Source organism: Aphanomyces astaci (assembly GCF_000520075.1).
Source record: "Aphanomyces astaci strain APO3 unplaced genomic scaffold supercont1.22, whole genome shotgun sequence".
Taxonomy (NCBI): Eukaryota; Oomycota; class Saprolegniomycetes; order Saprolegniales; family Verrucalvaceae; genus Aphanomyces; species Aphanomyces astaci.
Window position 1 is genome coordinate 72886 of NW_009798285.1, and position 20141 is coordinate 93026.

At 48.8% G+C, this 20141-nt stretch overlaps 11 protein-coding genes across 13 annotated transcripts in view; 6 read left to right on the top strand and 5 right to left on the bottom strand.

Annotated features, from left to right (window-relative positions):
- The window catches only part of H257_09131 (hypothetical protein), a gene marked incomplete at both ends in the record, with an annotated part of 1052 nt that extends 528 nt beyond the window's left edge, over positions 1-524 (top strand). The window contains one exon of the mRNA XM_009835250.1: positions 6-524. Coding sequence (XP_009833552.1) covers positions 6-524 — 519 coding nt within the window. The remainder of the gene's footprint in view (positions 1-5) is intronic.
- A 928-nt stretch (positions 525-1452) lies between these two features.
- On the top strand, positions 1453-2313 carry H257_09132 (hypothetical protein; the record flags this gene model as incomplete). Its single annotated transcript, XM_009835251.1, has 2 exons — positions 1453-1514; positions 1968-2313. The coding sequence occupies 2 exons, from the start codon at positions 1453-1455 to the stop codon at positions 2311-2313; spliced, it is 408 nt and encodes a 135-aa protein (XP_009833553.1).
- Positions 2314-3440: 1127 nt separating this feature from the next.
- Positions 3441-11292, top strand: H257_09133 (hypothetical protein; the record flags this gene model as incomplete). Its single annotated transcript, XM_009835252.1, has 14 exons — positions 3441-3584; positions 3651-3997; positions 4054-4162; positions 5164-5313; positions 5426-5566; positions 6194-6280; positions 6531-6725; positions 6787-6821; positions 7367-7519; positions 8134-8470; positions 8856-9116; positions 9937-10027; positions 10095-10193; positions 10368-11292. The coding sequence occupies 14 exons, from the start codon at positions 3441-3443 to the stop codon at positions 11201-11203; spliced, it is 2985 nt and encodes a 994-aa protein (XP_009833554.1). The 3' UTR covers positions 11204-11292.
- A 133-nt stretch (positions 11293-11425) lies between these two features.
- H257_09134 (hypothetical protein) lies at positions 11426-11787 on the bottom strand (the record flags this gene model as incomplete). Its single annotated transcript, XM_009835253.1, has 3 exons — positions 11426-11429; positions 11490-11599; positions 11659-11787. 3 exons carry the CDS (start codon positions 11785-11787, stop codon positions 11426-11428), a joined length of 243 nt encoding a protein of 80 aa, XP_009833555.1.
- Positions 11788-11835: 48 nt separating this feature from the next.
- H257_09135 (hypothetical protein) lies at positions 11836-12297 on the bottom strand (the record flags this gene model as incomplete). The annotated part of the gene is made up of 1 exon (XM_009835254.1): positions 11836-12297. The coding sequence occupies one exon, from the start codon at positions 12295-12297 to the stop codon at positions 11836-11838; it is 462 nt and encodes a 153-aa protein (XP_009833556.1).
- Positions 12298-12742: 445 nt separating this feature from the next.
- H257_09136 (hypothetical protein) lies at positions 12743-13487 on the bottom strand. Its single transcript, XM_009835255.1, has one exon. The coding sequence runs from the start codon at positions 13440-13442 to the stop codon at positions 12888-12890; it is 555 nt and encodes a 184-aa protein (XP_009833557.1). The 5' UTR covers positions 13443-13487; the 3' UTR covers positions 12743-12887.
- A 269-nt stretch (positions 13488-13756) lies between these two features.
- H257_09137 (hypothetical protein) lies at positions 13757-14136 on the top strand. The gene has a single exon (XM_009835256.1). The coding sequence runs from the start codon at positions 13782-13784 to the stop codon at positions 14100-14102; it is 321 nt and encodes a 106-aa protein (XP_009833558.1). The 5' UTR covers positions 13757-13781; the 3' UTR covers positions 14103-14136.
- A 19-nt stretch (positions 14137-14155) lies between these two features.
- On the bottom strand, positions 14156-15684 carry H257_09138 (hypothetical protein). Of its 3 annotated transcripts, XM_009835259.1 has the most exons (7): positions 15531-15684; positions 15352-15460; positions 15152-15261; positions 14914-15104; positions 14651-14744; positions 14445-14593; positions 14156-14352 (listed from the first exon to the last, which is right to left on the bottom strand). In XM_009835259.1, the coding sequence occupies exons 1-7, from the start codon at positions 15612-15614 to the stop codon at positions 14196-14198; spliced, it is 894 nt and encodes a 297-aa protein (XP_009833561.1). In that variant the 5' UTR covers positions 15615-15684; the 3' UTR covers positions 14156-14195. The 3 variants fall into 3 exon arrangements, with proteins under 3 accessions (XP_009833561.1, XP_009833559.1, XP_009833560.1); XM_009835257.1 differs by having other exon boundaries at positions 14156-14593; XM_009835258.1 differs by having other exon boundaries at positions 15152-15460.
- A 73-nt stretch (positions 15685-15757) lies between these two features.
- Positions 15758-16934, top strand: H257_09139 (hypothetical protein). Its single transcript, XM_009835260.1, has one exon. It carries the CDS (start codon positions 15765-15767, stop codon positions 16848-16850), a length of 1086 nt encoding a protein of 361 aa, XP_009833562.1. The 5' UTR covers positions 15758-15764; the 3' UTR covers positions 16851-16934.
- A 134-nt stretch (positions 16935-17068) lies between these two features.
- On the bottom strand, positions 17069-18756 carry H257_09140 (hypothetical protein; the record flags this gene model as incomplete). The annotated part of the gene is made up of 1 exon (XM_009835261.1): positions 17069-18756. The coding sequence occupies one exon, from the start codon at positions 18754-18756 to the stop codon at positions 17224-17226; it is 1533 nt and encodes a 510-aa protein (XP_009833563.1). The 3' UTR covers positions 17069-17223.
- A 629-nt stretch (positions 18757-19385) lies between these two features.
- Positions 19386-19963, top strand: H257_09141 (NifU-like protein). Its single transcript, XM_009835262.1, has one exon. It carries the CDS (start codon positions 19405-19407, stop codon positions 19864-19866), a length of 462 nt encoding a protein of 153 aa, XP_009833564.1. The 5' UTR covers positions 19386-19404; the 3' UTR covers positions 19867-19963.
- The last annotated feature ends 178 nt before the right edge of the window (positions 19964-20141 follow it).

The window sequence follows — 20141 nt, forward strand, 5'->3', positions numbered from 1 at the left end:
TGGAGGCTGAAGGAAGAGGTGTCATCTCCCCCCTTGTGCTCGACCACCACGAGCACAACGGCCAAGTGGATGTCCGCCGTCTCGAGGCTGAAGGCAAAGGTGTCATCTCCCCTCGTGTGTTGGACCACCACGAGCACAACGGCCAAGTGGACGTCCGTCGCCTGGAGGCTGAAGTCGGAGGTGTCGTCTTAAAGCCATCTCACACTGAATCCTATTCCGGTGGAGTGGGCGTGGACACTATTGTGTATGTGCTTGATCGCCGCTTGGCGGACGCGGCTGGAACACTCGGTGGAGTTGCCTCTGAAGTTTCCCATTCTGTCGCGTTGGATCAATTTGGTCAAGATACCCTCACTATTCGCTCCAAACACAGTCTTGACCAACGTCAAGCGTCGGTTGGTGTTGGGTTGGACAACATCATCTTTGTGCCCGTGCTGCCGTCTGCGATTTCTGCCGACCAAAGGAAGGCGTCTCATGATGCCGTCGGTGCGCTTGGCGATGGTCGCGGCCAAATCGAATTCGATTAGAAGACCACTCAAGTCTGGCTCGTGATCGCCCAAGAGTTCATTTGCCCTTTAGAGCTTGATAAGTCCACATTTTCAAGTGGATGGAATACACGATGTGTTTTGAGTATTGTTTCGACTACGCATAGCATGAAATAGAGTAGGTACACGAGCAGCACCAGGTTTCACCACATCGACGTGTCGCTGCATTATTCTGCATGTGATTGTTCAATGTGGACAAAATTCGCCCCTCGCTTAGTGTTGCCAAACTCGATGCGACTCGTAGCCATTCCCAGGATCAACCTTAATATGGGATGGTTTGACATTTGAGATTGAACTGAGTCACTAGGCGATGCGACTACTTTTTGTCCTTTGTGATAATAATACCACCGCCAACTTTACACTAAAGCGTCGACTTGGTCAGCACAGCACCCCCATGGGTACATTGTATAATCAGAGGCTTCAGAGTAAGAGAGTACTAGTATGATATTGCAAACACGACAAAAATTCTTTCCTTCATCCATGTGTGCGTGCTTGTGGTGAAATGGAAGGTAGGTTGTACGCAGTCGCGTTCATGGATTCCAGTTCAAAACTCAATCAAGCGTCGTCTTGTGGTTTGCACTTGTAAAATGTCATTTTACGGCATGCCATCCATGGCCGTATGATAAGACAGAAGTGACCGAAATGCGTCGCTCCAGGATAAGGCAAACCACCATCCAGTTTTGACCACGAACGTTACGACAATAGCAGTCAACTGCCCATCCAGGTCGTTCATGCCCTATGTGTTTGAGCAACCGTTGGAGAGAATATAGTCCCGTCCCTAAACCTTATAGAATTGTATGCGATTACATCCACACGTTAAAATTTGGTTGCAACGTTACATGGCTCTCTGTGGTGAGCCCGGTTGTTTCAGCTGGTGGAGGGGCACGATCTTGTGGACGCCCTCATTCGAATGACAACTCCCCCCCCTTCCCCTCGAACGATTCGGAGATCCCGCAAGCGTAGCGACGACATGTATCCGCCAAAGGACACATTTGTGTGGGAAGGGATGTAGTTGAGAGATAATAACTTTGAAAGACTGTGTCTCTTAGTACCATTCAACGATAAAAGTATTCCAAATTATCCCTCCTTGCGACGACCACAGTGCACACTAGGACAAGATTTCCACGACTCCAGCCAACATCGCCTTTGTGACAATCAAAAGGGCGAGCCGATAGTAGCATGCCCCGTGTACTGTTCCAATCCTTATATCGTTTCAGTAATAGAGATATAACACTGTACAAGAGATAACGATTCGTAGACGTTCACTCTCCCGAGGCTACAGTAGCCACCGGCGTGAATGAACTTGAGAAATTATTCATCTATTTCGCAACGTCAAGGTAAACAAGTTAGACTGCCTAGTTGTGGCGATCTAACAAAAGTGTGTTTGTTGCTTACTCTTTCCAACGTCAGTATCCTGGCTTGTAGATTCAACATTGAAGGGTCTCCCCTCTGGACAAAACCAACTCGCCATGGTCATAAACTCATTTCACTTGTCCCCAACAACCCCATCAACATGAAAGGCATCGTGGGATTGACTGCTACCTTTGCCGCCCTATCGTCAGTTGCTACCGCTGGCCGTGTCCTTCGAGGGGCCAGCCCCCCTGAACACCATCAGGTGGCCATAGCCATCGCCCCCCTTGTGTTCGACTACCACGAGCACAACGGCCAAGTGGGCGTCCGCCCCGTCTCGAGGCTGAAGGCAGAGGTGTCATCTTCCCCCTTGTATTTGATCACCACGAGCACAGCGGCCAAGTGGACGTCCGTCGTCTAGTGGCTGAAGGCAAAGGTATCCCAAAGCCATCCCGAACTGAATCCTATTCCTGTGGACTGGGCGGCGTTGACACTATAGAGCATGTGCTCCCGCCTGGCAGACGCAGCTAGAACATCCAGTGGAGTTGCGTCTGAAGTTTCCCATTCTGTCGCATCGGATCAATTTGGTCCGCACACTTAGGCGAGGGCAAGACGCCGCCGTCGGATGGAAGACACCCAAATAGCTTGTGATTGCCACTTGTTCAGACGGATAAATTCATGTAACAATTGGGTGTCGGCAGGGTTTGGATTGAAGCATTGCATGTTTGACATGACGATGCCAATCATCTCTTTCAACACACACACGCTCGAAGACTGTCGTCGGTCATGGCGTAGCTCTTGAACACTGGTACGCTTATTGGAGCAACCAACACCTGAGTATGTAGGCGAATGGTATAAAATGGTATGTAATTGGTTTAAAATGGTATGTAATTGGTTGCGATGCCTCAATTGCTTTCAACGAGTTCTACATTGGTACTGGCCACCTTCGGTACTGCCTGCCGTCAGTATTTCGAGTAAATAGCGTATAGGAGTTTCAGGTACATACTTGGTTGATCACATGACCACAGTACTTACGATTGCAATCGACTTATTTAGTGTGCATGTTAGTACTGTGCAAAAGAGAAAAATAATGTGTATGGATTGCAACGTTACCTTCAAACCGATTAAATAGCACAGTATCAACTCCTGCAACCACGTTCAACCAAAGCTCTAGCGAGTATTGTGCTTTCGAGTGAAATTTCGTGTTGTGCCGTGGTTTCTCGTTGGAATTTAAATCGATTTGATTGGCTACCTCCGATGAGCTCAAAATTATTAGCCAATCAAAACCTTGTCAATGAAATTCAACCAATCAGATCGATTGTGGATCGGTTCGATTCGATTGCACCCTCCCCAAATTTGTATCAAATCGACAATATTGATACTGTAAATAATACCTCAGTTATTCAGTTTTATCTCGATTTGTTAATTCTTACTGGTTGAATTTGTAGACAAAAAATTGCTTGATTGGTTGAATTATATCCAATTGTTTGCGTGTATTCTATGATTCCACTCGGAGATTTCCCTCCGTTTTTCAAAAGCGGAACCAACATGCCAACGCTCCAGATCGGCGGCATACCCGTGAGCTTTCCCTTCACGCCGTATGACTCCCAAGTTGTGTACATGGAGAAGGTTATCCAGTCCCTCGAGTTCAAGCAGAATGCTTTGCTGGAGAGCCCCACCGGAACCGGAAAGGTACGTGTCGACCAAGATGGATGGTCCAACCAACCATGTGCAATGATCCGTGCGATGGTGGAGTAGACGCTGTGCCTGCTGTGCGCGACGCTGGCGTGGCGTCTCCATCGTCTCAAACAACTGCGAGCAGCAAGCAACAAGCCGAAAGTCCAATACGAAACTACCACCAGCAGACCTGACGATACCGACGACAACGATGACCAGGGTGTCGCGGACAAACTGCCCAAGATCATCTATGCATCGCGAACACACTCCCAGCTCAAGCAAGTCGTCAAGGAGCTCAAGCAGACCGCGTACAAGCCCAAAGTCGCCATCCTTGGCTCCCGAGAACACTTGTGCGTCCATCCAGAGGTCTCGCAGATGCGCGGGACACAGCAAAACCACACGTGCCGCCAAGCCGTGCGCGCTCAACAGTACTCCGTGACGTGATCATTCCACAGTTCAAATAATGACGTTATCACGTGGGTAGATGCACGTACAAGGCCGGGTACGACCGACAGGCGAAATCCAAGCGGCACGCGGCGGCGTTGCCGATTTTGGACATTGAAGAGCTGGTGACGACGATGAAAGGGCGCGAGGTAACAAACTGTCCTTCGTTGTACCTAAAATTTGAACTTATGGGCTCCTGATTCGCCAATTCTATCGATTCGTGGGACTGAAGTGTTGCTTTGTAGGTAAATAGTGTTGCTTTGTAGGTAAATAGTGTTGTATTGTGGTGATTGGTATTACACTAATTGTGAACGTCACGCACGAATGATAGATTGATGCAATCTGATTGGCTCAATGCTTTTTGCCGATGATTATTTGTTCTATACATTTAATATTTGTGCCGATTCAGTCTACATTTAGAATATATATAAACACATAAACAATATAATTAATACTTTTCCCTCAACTGTCACAAGGACAATATTTCAAATCCACTGCGTCCGAATATATTGTCATGATCGGTGCAATTTGGACTGGGCAGTTGATTCAAGCCTCGGATTTGTGTCAGATTTTTTTACCTTCTTCAATGCATTGTATACAAATTTTAAGCTCTACATGTTGGTTAATCACCACTGGGTCAAACTGTGATGATCGTTGATTGGTTCAACTATCTCAACAGTGTAATTTGATTGGCTACGGCATTCTCAAGTACGTTTGCCGTATTCAAATCGTTGACCCGATGGAAGCAGCTTATATGTACACTCTATAGAGTATACAATATTTAGTATATATATATATATATCCAGTGTGGCCGAATCCGTACTTTGGATTGGCAGAAAGTCGCCAGAGCGGGTGATTTGATTGGCTAGGTGGGGTGGACTTATATCATCGATATCCTGCAGTGTTTCGAATAATCGATTGGCCAATATTCGAGTATGACTCTATAGAGTATACAGTGTTTAGTATATATATATATATGTATATATATCCAGTGTGGCCGAATCCGTACTTACTTTTGGATTGGCAGAAAGTCGCCAGAGCGGGTGATTTGATTGGCTAGGTGGGGTGGACTTATATCATCAATATCGTGCAGTATTTCGAATAATCGATTGGCCAATATTCGAGTATGACATGTCCGATAACGTCATAGGTGTGTCCATTTTACCTGAGCCGGGACATGCTCGTGGCCGCAGACCTTGTGTTTATGCCATACAATTACTTGATCGAGCCGTTCGTGCGCAACTCGCTCGGCGTCACTTTAGAAAATGCCGTGCTGATCTTCGACGAAGCGCACAACGTGGTACCATTGAAATGATGCAATTGCAATGGGGTTGTATGAGCAATTGCAATGGGGTTTATATGAGCAATTGCAATGGGGTGGTTAATATGAGTAATTGCAATAAATGGGGTAGGAATCGGTGGCTACGGAGGCGGCGTCGTACAGTTTGTCGTCGCTAGATGTCCAAGGATGCATCAAAGAAGTCGACGAATGCCATGGCCTGCTCGTGAACGGCCGCATCCAGCCGGGCGAGGACACGTATTTGAATTCGCAGGTACGGTTGGTCGAATTGGATAGTTATTAGTTTTCAGGGTGTCAATTAGTTTTTTTATATTTTTGTTTCAATAGAGATGGTCGAGTCAAAACGATTATTTTTGGCTTGTGTAGGTTTTGCAACTTTGATTTTTTTTTTCTCAATATATATATATGTCGAATATAAATAGAGAAACGCGCCAATTTAAAAGACGCAACGTCGATATCGTGATGACGTTTGGAGTAGTAAGTAGAGTAGTAGTATTGTCCTTTTACCCAATATTTGGAGTTTTGGGCTTGCCGAATTGCAAAATCGATCGATTCGTTGTACTGAATTTTGTATGTAAAACTGGGTCCTGTGGGTTTTGAAATCACACTAATTCAAGTCACACATTAATTACATGTTGATGGTGGTTTCCTGCAATCTGATTGGCTAAATCCTACTCTTCCGATTCTTGTGTACGTTATTTGGTTGCGTCGATGCATTCTCCATGTCGCTCCTGTTTAGAAGAACCAGAACAATATGACGACACTATATTCGATTTACGAATATGGTGTGCTTCTGACACACTATATGATGGCAAGATGTTGATCTCTTGAACACACTAATTATATTGTAATGATCGTGATGATGATGATGATGTACTAGTCGGCCCAGACACTCAAGAGTTTACTCATGGAAATACATACCGGTCTCAATACGTTTCCCCTCAACGACAAGGGTGGGTGCACCAAGGTAACTAACTTATCATATATATATATATATATTATATATTATATATTTATATATCATATATCATATATTTATATATATTATATTTATATATCATATATTATATATTTATATACATTATATTTATATAAATTATATTATATATATATATATATATATTATATTTATATACATTATATTTATATAAATTATATTATACATATATATATATTGTATTTCTTCATCGGATATACTAATAGAATTGTATATATAGCCGGGGGCGTTCATTTTCGAATTTTTCAACCAGTTCAACATTACATTTGAGACGGCGCCAATGGTCGTGACGATCACAGAGCAAGTGATCGAAGCCATGAGCGACTACTCGCAGAGCAACCCTCGCAACTCCAAGCTGGACCAGTTGCTCACGTTTCTGCGCACAATCTACCGAGACAAGGAGCACCACCACGTGGTACATCATGATATATTATAAATAGCCCAAATTCGATCGAAAGATAATATATCATGTCTAGATGGCCAAGCAGTATCGCGTCCACATCCAAGAAGAGTGCGTGTTGATATATATATTCATATATATATATATATACACATATATAATCGTGTTGGTCTCGAAAGCTGCCTTTATCGACTTCAGATTGATATCTTTGATATTTCTTTGTTTCTTGATTGGGGCTGATCGTGGGCTCGAAACTGGCATTTCTTCACCGGATCGACTTGATATCTACCTTTCTTTTTGAATATTATATACATAATATACTGAAACATTTCATAATTGCTGGATTAGCTGCAAGTATATTTGTGCTTCGTTCTTGTTAAACGTGCTGCTGCGTATTTGGTGAAGTATAATATTTGTCATTGAGCTGTCGGGTGTGTGTACGAGTAGAACAGACATGATGGCATCCATCCATACTATTGTAATAGTATATATCGACTCGGTTCATATGTTTAAAAAATACATTCTCAACATCTTTTTTAATTAAATTAGAAAACTCTGTTTTTTATCGTGTACTACAAATCGTTATAGACTCTTGTTCTTTTATGGACATATATATATATATATACTCGAAGCTATAAAGCGCCCCCGTTGTGTAGACGCATACAACCGGCGCCAGGAGGTCGAGGGCGGTCCAGCTACTCACGCCCAGTGTCATCCACCCAGCGCATGTTTCACTACTGGTGCTTCCATCCTGGAGTTGCCATGCACGAGATCATGGAAAACAAAGTGCATAATATCATCCTCACCAGGTATATTGTCGTTTACTCAAAATTTGGCAGACTTTTGTGCTGATTCTTTGCCAAATTCATCGATCGATTCTTCTTTGTACTGAAGTTTGTATATAAAAAGGTGTTTGGAAGCACACTAATTTCATGCATATCACACTAATTCGATAATGGTGAGGATTTCCTGCAATCTGATTGGCTAAATATACTTCAGCCGATGATTCTTTGGTACATTTGCTAGTTTCGAATAAACACATAAACAATATATATATATATATATATATATATATATATATATATATGAATGTGTGCGTCGATGACTCACTCCTATTGTTACTTCTCGGGTTGGTTGTTGGTTGACGGACCTGTGACATATGATATATACATATATATCAAAATTGAAGGGATCTCGTTGGAATAAAAGACAAACAATCCTTCGTTTTAGCCAATCATATGCCAACTTTCATTTTGATTTTATCCAATCAAACGGCGTTGCTCGCCGTCTTGGCAATAATCATGTCAACAATGCATTCTCGCCAATTGGCCAAGTTGGGCCATACGAGTACTACACTTCTTACTATATATATCGTACTAGTAGTACTAGTTGTACCCATCCTAACACGAGGTGGATGGTGTAGTGGGACGCTGTCGCCGTTGGCCACCACCGTCAAGGAGCTCGGGATTCCGTTTCCTATTCAGCTAGAAAACTCACACGTGATCGATCCGTCCCAAGTATGGGTCGGTGTCGTGGGCACAGGTGTGACTGGCAAGAAACTCAACGCGAGCTACGAGAGCCGCAGCTCCCCCGACTATGCCGCCGAGCTCGGCAATACCCTCGTCAACATCACGCGGCTCGTGCCAAATGGGCTGCTTGTGTTTTTTCCTTCCTACTCGATCTTGGACCAGTGCACGGGTCAGTGGCAACAGCTCACTGGCACCACAGGGTCCATCTGGGACCGCCTGGGGGCACTCAAGGTACGGAATGTATCGATGTCGTCGCACACTCAAATATTCCCTCCCGCGGTTGGTTGCATGGATCATATAAAATCACATTGAATTTGTAGCCAATCATATTGCAACGTTTATTCTTTTTTAAGCAAATCATACTTCTTTGCTCGATTTGTTGCCTTCAAAAGTGGCAAATTAAAGCACGATTTATCGAGTTTCGATATTGTGGTATACGCTATTATTGGCTAATAATCCATGTTTGAGTGGATTTGATTGGCTCGAAAGGAGGACAAGTATATTCAACCAATCACAACTTCGGCATGATTATTCAATATATTGATAAACCACGCGAATTTTGCACGTTTCTGGCGAATATTCACAATATGTTTATCAAGTGTATTTTGGTGTTTAGACGATCTTTGTCGAGCCCAAGAACCGCGTCGAGTTTACGGGCGTCGTCCAAGCTTATCACGACGCGATTCGGGACCGTCCCACCGCCGGCGCCATCTTCTTTGCCGTGTGCCGAGGCAAAGTCAGCGAAGGAATCGACTTTTCCGACGAGAACGGCCGCGCCGTTGTCATCACGGGCCTGCCATTTCCCCCCACGAAAGACCCGAAAATTGTGCTAAAAAAAGCATTTCTAGACAACCAAGTCGTGCCGCCGCATGAACTGGTGATGAAAACTATATTTGTCCATATTGTGCTTTCGAGTGAAATTTCATTGTGTTGTGGTTTCTCGTTGGAATTTAAATCGATTTGATTGGCTACCTCAGATGAGCTCAAAATTATTAGCCAATCAAAACCTTCTCAATGAAATTCAACCAATCAGATCGATTGTGGATCGGTTTCGTCGGCGCGATTCGATTGCTCCCCCTCCCCAAATTTGTATCAAATCGACAATACAAACATCACGTGTGTGTATCATCGATTAGTTTGTGTCTCCGTGTATTATATTTATAAATCTATACTACTAGAACACCTACAAACCAAGTTTGGCTTTATGTTTGATGGACTCAGGAGTCTTCACCTTTTTACCCCTAATTGTGACACAACATTTATTACGTTCACGCCACTCTGGCTGCCACAACGAACATGTCAGAAAGCACTTCGATTTTTTACAACTTTTTTAGAAATATTACGACTATTATTATTTTTATTTATTTTTATTAAAATAAATATTTTTTTACGACTTGTACTTGTGGCTACCAAATCTGACATGTATAAAGTGACATAATCCATCGAATTTTTACTATTTTTTGACAGAAACACGTTTCACACTGCAACTGTCCATCTTTTACAAACATGATATTCTATTAATATCAATAGTTCATCATGGTATCCACGGATCATGTAGGTGGAGAAAATTTTTTTTAGAAAAAACATATTTTTCTGTTATTTTTCTCCACCTTTTTCCATTTGAAAAGGGAATTAATTCTCTTTCCGAATATTATTTGGTATAACATTTTCTGTGGCATCCTAAACTATGTTTGTAGAAATTGACTGGGAATCAATGGTACGTCCAACAAGCATCGCGCGCAGTGAACCAGGCCGTGGGTCGTGTGATTCGACATCGCCATGATTACGGTACACGTGAATGACGTTATCGAGTGACCTGTCATATATATATATATATATATCATGGTTCAACCAGGCGCGATCATTCTATTGGACGAACGGTTTGCGTACAACCAGCAAAAGGGTACCCTCTCCAAGTGGTTGCAGCCCCACGTCCACGTCACAGCGTCCTACGGTATTATGATATCTCCATATATTCATTCATTATTCGTCCATATTGAGTCTACCAAACTACTGGGATAAACTATACTAATCACTGATTGGTTGAAATGTCTCGTTGTGGCACACTTTGATTGGCTAGGATATTCTCCAATCCATGCACTTCATTCGATTTTCTACTCACATGTAGGCGAAGCCCACGGAGGTCTCACGCGATTCTTTCGACGAAACAAGGAGCATGCCGCCGCCACTGCCGCCGTCGATGCCAAAGTGAAAGCGCTCGACACCTTCCAGCGACCTCCGCCGGCGTCGTCCTCGTCGATCCCAACACCTGCATCGTCGTCGTCGTCATCCAGCAAACCCTTCATCACGTCCAAGCCGTCCGACGTGCTGGCGAGCCAAGTGCCGATAGGCGACGGCCAGTCGTTCGTCCCGCCCGCCAAGCTCCAAGCAGTTCCGCGTCCTCCATTTCCATCCCTACCCACCACCCGAAAACCTCCACCCCCTGTCACAGCCAAGTCGACAAAGTTGGAGCTACTGGTCCATGAAACCAGACAGCTCATGACGCCGACGCAAGTGACAGCGTTCATCTCGTACATGCGAGACCCTAGGCGCTATTTGCCCGAGATCGACGCCCTGCTTGACGCGTATCCGTCGCTCCGCCGCCACATTGCACCCATGCTTCCGCCGCGGTCGGTGGCCCATGCCATGGACCAGCTCAATCAACTCTCCTCGTCGTCCACGTCTTCCATGGCGGCGCCAACGTCTTCGTCCAAGCGCAAGCGGCCGTCATCGTCGTCGGCGGCCTCCCAACCGGCGGCCACAGTGGTGAATCCCCAGTGCAGCATTTGCTTTGACATTGTCCAGACAACGTCGGCGCCGCCATGTGGCCATCTTTGCTGCGTCCGATGCTGGCAAAAGCTCCAACTACCAGATAAAACCATCCCATGCCCCGTATGCAAACAGACGTTCCATGCCGACGCGTTCACGCGGGTCGTGGCGGCCGCCCCCAAGCGCTTAAAGTAGGCTACATTGATCGGACTAGGGGAGAGATACAAGAGGAAACGAACGAGAAAGTCGTCGTCCATGACGCCTGATCATCATCATGTATGTCCATGTTCCATTCATTACGCGGAGGTAAACTCGATGGGACTTGTTGACATGGACGACTGACGACTGGTGGTGACTTGTGCTGCTGCTTATACTATGTACTGTGTGGACGGCAGCAGGGTGTTATCTGGGGACATTTTAGCTATCGACACATGACAACCTATCGTTCATGGACAGGGAGATGCAGACATAAAGGACGTACGTTCCGTCGTCGTCTTCTTCAAAGCAAGTGAACATGGTCTTGATGTCCGTCATGTACGATGCACCGTCAACAAGCATTGGGATACCCGCCACGAGCGCCGGTCGCACCGCCTACAGAGGGCAAATTGTCACATTGTCGCCACCATCCCATTCTCAACGCGAGTTTGTACCGATTCTAAGACTACATGCTTCGTGCGCATCCTTCGGAACGCGCTAGACGATGACCGTTGAGAGCCTCGATTCAGCGCCCGCTGGACAGCACGCGTCATCTGCGTCGTCGTGCCTGGCCGGTAGAACATGACGATGAATCGCTTGTGGCCAAGCGTGGTGGTGGAAGTGCGGGCACTTTATTTTAGCCAATCAAAGTCGATTGAATCTTGTACGGTGTTCTGATTGGCTATTTTTACCTCAACACCAGTTTCCGTGCACACAAAAACAAGATGCCGCAGGACACAACGGCCGATGGGGCAGCGCCAGCACTGCGCGTGAGCCCGCACTTTCCACGCGTCCCCAAAGCATGCAAGTCCGTTGGTGAACCCTTCTTCGCGTGTCTGTACAAGCATGGAAAGCAGCCCGAAGGAGTGAGCGACCCGGATGCGGGCAGGAAAGGCATCAACTCTTGCGCGCGGCAACTCGAAGCGTACAACGCATGTGTGGACCAAGTGTTTGCCGAAAAGCCTCGCAAGATGTTTCGAGTGCCTGAAGCATACCGGGTCCGGGAAGAGTAGATCCGACGACGCGTCATCTGTAATCAACCCACGACGGTAGCATCCACCTAAAGAACGCTTCCGAGTTCGATGGTTTTCCATGGGTTGTGTGGCAAGTGGGCTCTCCCGTGCAGATAATGAAACTTATCACAACTGCTCATCCGGACGTATTCGCCGACAGATCATGAGGATATACAATCACCTGGGGCGACAAGGGTGGCTTCCGTAGCATGAGGTTTCTATGGAATGTGTGATTGACGGAATAGACAAAGGCGCGGTGCCTTCAACGAGGGCCGTCAGTGCGCGGTTGAGTTGCGGGTCGACATCAGTATGTCGTGTACCCGCGGATCCCAATCAACCTCACCCACCATCATGGCGAGGTTTGCGCAGCAAGCATAAGATGGACGCAAAACCTTTGTGTGTGAACATGAACGTCGATGGCGCGCGATGCCGCTGATTTGCACTAGGACGGCGACGACAGCGACTACACTTCGCTACCCCCTTCGTCATAGGAATGTCCATGGGGTCGGCTCAACTGGTCATGCCACGCTGTCTGGTTGGGCGTCGAGAGATGAACGGAAGGATGATCGTACAAGACAAATGGTTGCATGTTGGTTGATGCTAATGTGTGACAACGAGATCGCGCGTTGCTACCCTGCGACAAGGAGACGGTGTATTGTCCTCGTCTTAGTTTAGTTTTGGGCATCCTTTTCCCAGTCCAACGCGGCGATTTCGTCATCGATTTCTTCGACGATTTCCGGGTGCAACGCGGCGACTTCGTCCACGGACGTGTCCTTGGTGGTGCGGGTTTGCTCCAACAACGAGATGAATTCCTTCAATTCTTCGATGCGCTCCACCGAGTCTTGCACTTCCGCGTCCAAGCGCGCAAACGTGGGCTTCAAGTCGCCTTCCAAGTCGCGGCCAGGGGTGTAGCAGTCGCTCGGCTGGATGTCCGGGTACGCGATCGTGCGGTAGTTTTCCTCCAACGCATCGACCAAGTCCTTGTTCTTGATCAAGTCTCTGTAATGACCAAAGTTGATGGCTTCCGGTTCGTGCTGGTACAACAAGCCTTCGACCAAGATGTTGTTGTGGGTTTGCTTCAAGCTGTCCAACGATTGACGGGCACGGGGATCGCTCAACTTGGAGCGAAGGGGTTCCCAGTTCGTGGTCAACACGGGCTCGAACACCGCGGCCGTGCTGAAGGAGCGGACTGCTTGCTTGGCGACGATCACACGCAGAGAGTTCATGTTGCGGGAAGGAATTCCTGAAAGACGCGAAATGACTGCAGGCGGTGTGGCTTTTCAGCCACCCAGTGGGGTCAAAACCTGCCACAATTAATCCCGTACGCCCTTATACTGTCAGCCCTGGGTTTTTGTGTATTTAAATACATTATTTCTGCTTTTTTGGGGGGCCGTCGCCTTGGCTGCAGTATAAAAAACCTTTTTTCGCGCATCGCCAGTATAAAAATATGACGTGGCGGGTTACACTATATTCTGTTTTGTGGTATTAACATGAAATAGTGTATATGCCTTTGAAGGCGCTTTTTTCTGCATTTTGGTGTTGTTGACCAAGCAAAGAAGGACACCATGAACCAAGAGAGCGGCGTGGACAAGATCAAGCGCAAGTTTCGCGAGAACCCGTTCGTGCCGTTGGGCGCAGTGGTGACCACGGTGGTTCTGATCGGCGGTATGCGCACCTTCATGGTCGGCGGCGACTCTCGAACACAGCAAAAGTACATGCGCGCCCGTGTGGTTGCCCAAGGCGCGACCGTGGTCGCGGTCGCTCTTGGCACCGTGCTGTACGACAAGAACTCTGTCGCGCGAAAGTGGTTGGCAGAAAACGGTATCGTCTTTCCTGGGGACACGGCCACCACCCCCCCTCCTCCCACGGCGACGACGTCGACTTAAGCCGTTGTAGTAATACACTCGATGTGTGTGTACAGTGTGGCATCTCGACAAAACGCTCGTGGAAAGTAGTACGAGTTGCTTGTATATATTTTATTAGGCCATGAAGAAAAGGAACAGCACGACAAACACGAGGAGGATGCCGCCGACTTTCATCATGAGGGCGCTGTTGCTCAGGCTATCGCGGAACATCTCGAGCTGCCGCGTGCCTTGGTGTACATTCACCACGGCATCGTCTACGTTTTCGTCGATTCTACACCACGTCACAGGTCACGACATGTCAACAAGTAAATGCAAAGTCTGTGGGCGTGCCACGTCATCGGAGCATGCATGCATCGGTCGTACATTCGGACGCTGTCCCCTTGCGCGCTGATCATGACCGACAGGCGCTGGAACAACTCGCCCAACTCGACGATATGCGACTGGATGTTCGACACAGCTTCTGCCCGCGAATCGGCATAGCCCTGCTCGGGCACGACGAATTGCTGTTGGCTCTAGTTGCATCTGTGGGGAAAAGTACGGGCCATATCAGGAACGAAATATCAATGTACTTGAGCCGAGATAAGCGGCACATGCTCGCTGCCTCCCCCTTCGCCTTCGACGCCCACTGGACGCGGCAACGGCGCGCTGAACGCCAACGGCACGCTACGCAACGGGAGGTTTACATGATACAAGGGTGTAACCGCGTAGTAGAAGGTCGGAATATGGTAGCCAACGTGGTTTTGAAAGGGTACATTGGTAGATAGGTACGTAGGTAGATAGGTACGTAGGTAGGTAGATAGGTACATAGGTAGATAGGTATGTAGGTAGATACCTTGGAGTGGCTCGGCCATATTGCGACTTTCGATCGTGTTGATGCTGCAAGTTGTCTTGACGAACTTGTAAAATGTCCTTGAACCCTTTCGTGGTGGACATGAGGGTGCTCTTCATTTGGGTCACGATCGCGTCCGAGTGTTTGGCCGCATGCTGCGACGAATAGTCGGCGTGGTGGCTTCGCTGGAACATCTACGTGGTGACGTTGTGACATGGAGGCGAACTGCGGGGTCGAGTACTTCGAGGTCGTCGAGCTTGGTGTGGATAAGCGTGATGTCTTGCTTCACCAGCTGCGTGAGCTCGTTGATTTGGCTCGTGGGGTCGTTGAACATGTTGGTCTGCCGCACCACTACGTACGCACGCAGAGTCGCGCACCATCAGCACTGACATGTCAACGAACGCCAACGTTGTGTTGTTGGTCGAGGGAGGGTACACATACGTAGCGTCAGCTGCTGTAGTCGCTGGGACACCTTGTTTACTTCTTTAGATACGTCGGACGCACTTGCATTGAATTGGACTTGCTGCTGCAGTGCGGACAGGGCTGGCTTCTGTGTCACGTTGCACGGTCCATGAGTTGTCGACAGGGAAGAACAGTACAGCTGTCATCTACATATGTACCTGCTTCCTGACCTTCACGGGCTGGGCCACCACAGGGATCTGGTTCTGGCATAGCGTCCTGAACTCGTGCGTTCGGTCTGTCATGCTTGGCCGATTCCTCCTCCGCGTGAGTGCGGCAGTCGCTCTTCCTATTATAGGCTCTCGCTTAAGTGCGATAATGTCAAGTGCGACAGATTATTCCAACATTCCAACATGGAATGTAATTTTATAATTTTATCAATCCATCAATATGCTATGCAGAGACTGGGTTGTCCTGCTCACTCTCCCGCGTCATTTCACATCGAGCGCATTGACACATTTCTGCCCATGACGCCAGTGCCGCCATCTACGTCCATCGTGGACGTACTTCTTCATGCCCCCTTGCTGTCGACGGTGCTGCAATTTCAGCATGGACTCTCCCCCGACCTCCTCGAACGCTACGCCGAATGCAAAACGATGCAACCCTTGCTTGACTGGGACAATACCTGTCTCTATCGCCTGCCACCACGGTACACCCTCGCCGCGACGGCCAACGATCTTCCCCGGAAACTTCCCCACAACCTGGCACACCTGTCAGCACTACCTGACGACGATGCGACAACTCTCGTGTCGACCAACGAGCTGTGTCTCCACGGTGACTCCCCGACATCACACATTGCGTTCCACTTGGCCATCCTCGAAGGCGACTCGCGCATCGTGCGGCAATGGATCAACTTTCACGGCGGTTCCCGTGCTTGTGTCGTCCTCACGCCGGCGGCAATGGATTTCTGTGCGCGAATCGGTGCCCAGGACTTGCTTCGCATGCTGCTTGCAACAACCCCCCAGCGATGCACCACCCGTGGCGTGGATGCAGCTTCCAAACATGGGCACCTGTCCACCCTCATGGTGCTCCACGAGCACCATACGTCGTGGTCCGCCGCGGCGCTGGACGGCGCCGCTTTCCACGGACACCTCGACGTTGTGACATTTCTCCATGCCCACGGGGCCCCATGCACCACCCTCGCCATGAGCGGCGCTGCTTCCCGCGGACACCTTCACGTCGTGCGTTTCCTCCATGAACGCCGCGACGAAGGCTGCACGAAATGGGCTATGGATGCAGCTGCAAAGCATGGACATTTGGACACGGTGAAATTTCTCCACACCAACCGACGCGAAGGATGCACGGACGCCGCGCTTACGTCCGCCGCCGCCGCGGGTCATTTGCACGTCGTGCAATACCTATGGACGCATCGGCCGTTGGATTGCCCCCTTCTCCTGGCGTTGAATGCCGCCCACGTCCATGGACGCGTGCATGTGACAGCGTACCTCGAGCAGCAGCAGAGCCGCCCGTCTTCGTCGTAACGTTACCTCCTTGTATTAGCATTGTGTTTGTTTCACAATATGATATGTCACCATGACTTGTTCATGTGGTCATGTTGTTCTGGATAACGTCATCGCAAGATGGAGACGGGAATAAAACGCAGACTCCCCCTCCACTGGGCAATTTCAGTACTGAATGACACATGTGCGATACAGTATACCTTTTGAGCACTGTGCCGTATGGCCATATGGGATGGACACGGGTACAGTACATGTATACTCAATTACATGGTGGAAAACAAATAAAAGTGCTACGTACTACAAGCTTGGGCCATTCAAACACATCTTGGCCTTGATCGGTCGTCCGTTCGTAGCCTGACATGTCGTTCGTTCGTTTTGTCGTCGTTGCGCTTGGTTAGTACTTGAAGACGTCCCTCCCATGGGGCTTGACTTTGGCTTTTCCATGTTTGCCATCATCGTCATCCAAGTTGACTCTCGCGTCGAAAAAATCCGAATCTTCGTCGTCGTCCACGGATTCTTCTTCGTCCGAGTACCGCGTTCGACCGAGGGGTTCCTTGGACTGGACCTGTTGATGCGTACACAAAATGCGCAGTTTCTTGGCCGTGAGGAATTGCGACAGTTCCGGGAACTCGCGGCGGTCGATGGCGCTGAACATGATGTCATGGGGCTCGTCGTCGTCGCCCACGGGCCGCGTGGTCACGACCAGGTCAAAGTTGCGCGAGAGGCTCGACCCTGATTGCCCCGTGTAGCGCTGAAACTCAACGGTCTCAACGTCGCTGTATCGAATGTACGTGGGGGGTTTATGGATAAACAATAACGACTTCTCGAGGGGGAAGAGCAGCCCCGAGTTGGCTTTGAGCGCGCATTTCACGGCGCGGGTCCGCGTGTGCGTTAAAAACGAGCCGCTCGTAAACACCTTTTTGCCCACAACGTGCTTGAACAGCGTCGCAACCAGTTGCGGCAGGGCCCCCGTCATGCGCTGGTGCAGACTCCCGTTGAACGCGTCCAGGTCTTGCGGCGGCAACTTCACATCTACGTGGACCTCGGGGGTGCTCGCGAGCTGCAGCACCAGGTGGGGGTACCTCTGCTTGCCTTGGCGGATCGGTTCGTCGAGCGAAATCACAAACGCCATGTTGGTCGAGCTGGGAAGTTGCAGGAGAAAGCACCGGCTGATGTTGGCGTATAAAATCTTGTAGTCATACGTTTTGCCATGCAGGCGCATGAACGACGCAAACAAGTCGATGGCGTACCGGCCGCGGGGGGTCACAAATGTGCCTTTGGCGTCGTCCAGCTCGACGATCGCGTTGCCCGTGACGTGGCGGATGTTGGCGCGGTCGACGATCTCGTTCTTGAGCCGTTCGGCCAGCGTCGTCACGCCCCCGGTGGCGGCGGCGGGTACGTATACACGCATGTCGACCAGCGCTTCCTCGTCGCCCGCGACCGTGTTGTCGTCGTGGAATTGGAACTCGAGCTCGGTTTTTGACGGCAGTGCGCATTGTGCGATCAAGCCCAGCGGAAGCTCCACCACCACCCCCACGCCGCCGCCGCCGCCCCGTTGATTGTGTGCGACAAAGTTGAGTGTGTCCCCCTGGACCGCCAGTTGCCCCCAGTTGTGCCCGCTGCACGCCAGCGTTTCTTCGTCGACGATGTGGCCCCACACGTCCTCCACGTACTTGCAAATGGCTTTGACGTCCGCTACCTTCAACTCGGTGAAGCGCACGACCGCCTTGCCGGCCTTGGTCGTCACTTTGACGTGGCAGTGCCGCGCCCCCACCGCACACCACCGCATGTCTGCGATGTCGTCCTTCGCCACCTTCTTTTGCGCCTCCGTCTGGCGGGATCGCCAAACCAACCCCGTCTTGCTCAACACGAGGGCGCCGTTGCTTCTCCCCCAACACGCGCTGCACACGAAATGGTCCCCATCCATCAGGTTATGGCGTCGTTCAGAAATGGCGCGACACTGCGTTCAACTGCCCTTCAAGTTGGACCCTAAAGGAAGGCACGTTTGTCCTGATTAGGTTGATACACCGAATACGATCGATGATTGATTGTCCGCGAAACCAAAGGTTGTTTTTACTACTACGTAGTAAGTAGTAAACGTTAACTAACTGTAAACTCATATGTACGTCACATAAGCTAGGTGTAACGTTACATAGCACATACTGTGTTGCATTATATTGCGTGGGAAGTCTACGGCAGTGCTTCCGAAATCTGTCTAATACCGAAATCGTGTCGAGTTCACAAGTCCACCTTTCAAATGACGTTTCGTGACGAATTGCCCGGTGAAAAGATATTATTTTTTCGATATTTCCATATTTTTCAATAAATCACTCATCACGTTGAGCCGTTCATCGGCCTTCTGGAACGACCGTTAGGATACGGTTAATGTCTAACTTTGATTGGCTAATCCTAAACAAATCAAGTTCGCCAAATCGTGTCAGCCAATGAAATAAGGGGAATAAGTGTGGCCTCCCACCATCTGATTGGTTATAGGTGCGACGATGCCGATTGGCTTACACTTAACAAGCGAGGAAGATGGATTGCTTCCACATAATCAAATTCTCTTCGTCCTGCCATGATGCACGCTTCCACAGGACTCCGCGCACTCCGCCGCACCCTGACACAGACCCGCTCCCCCGTGCGCATGTACCACGAGAACATCATCGACCACTACGAGAACCCGCGCAACGTTGGGTCCTTGGACAAGAAATCCTCCACAGTCGGCACTGGCCTTGTTGGCGCCCCGGCATGTGGCGACGTGATGAAGTTGCAGATCGAAGTGGACGAACATGGCACAATCATTGACTCCAAGTTCAAGACGTTTGGATGTGGCTCTGCGATTGCCAGCAGCTCCGTCGCCACCGAGTGGTTGAAGGGAAAGAACGTGGACGATTGCTTGAGCATCAAGAACACAGATATTGCAAGCCATTTGAAATTGCCGCCCGTGAAACTTCACTGCAGCATGCTCGCGGAAGACGCGATCAAAGCCGCTGTCCAAGACTACAAGGACAAGCAAAAGGTTGCAATGAATGCCTAAATGTGTTAATATAAATATAGCCCGATAACGTTGATCACTCTCCACCAGAATACCCATCTGTGCTTCCCTTACGTTAGCGCTTGATCTCCTTGAGGACATTTGATATCTGTACAGGACATGCTCAACTGGAGTCATCATGCTTGTGGCGATTCTACCATGGAGGGCCATCCATGGGTGACCGCCCTCCATGAAATTAGTATAAAAACGCTCATCCACAGTCATCCGGATAAATGGACCTCGTATACGGAGATCATCCGTAGATATGTTTCATTTAT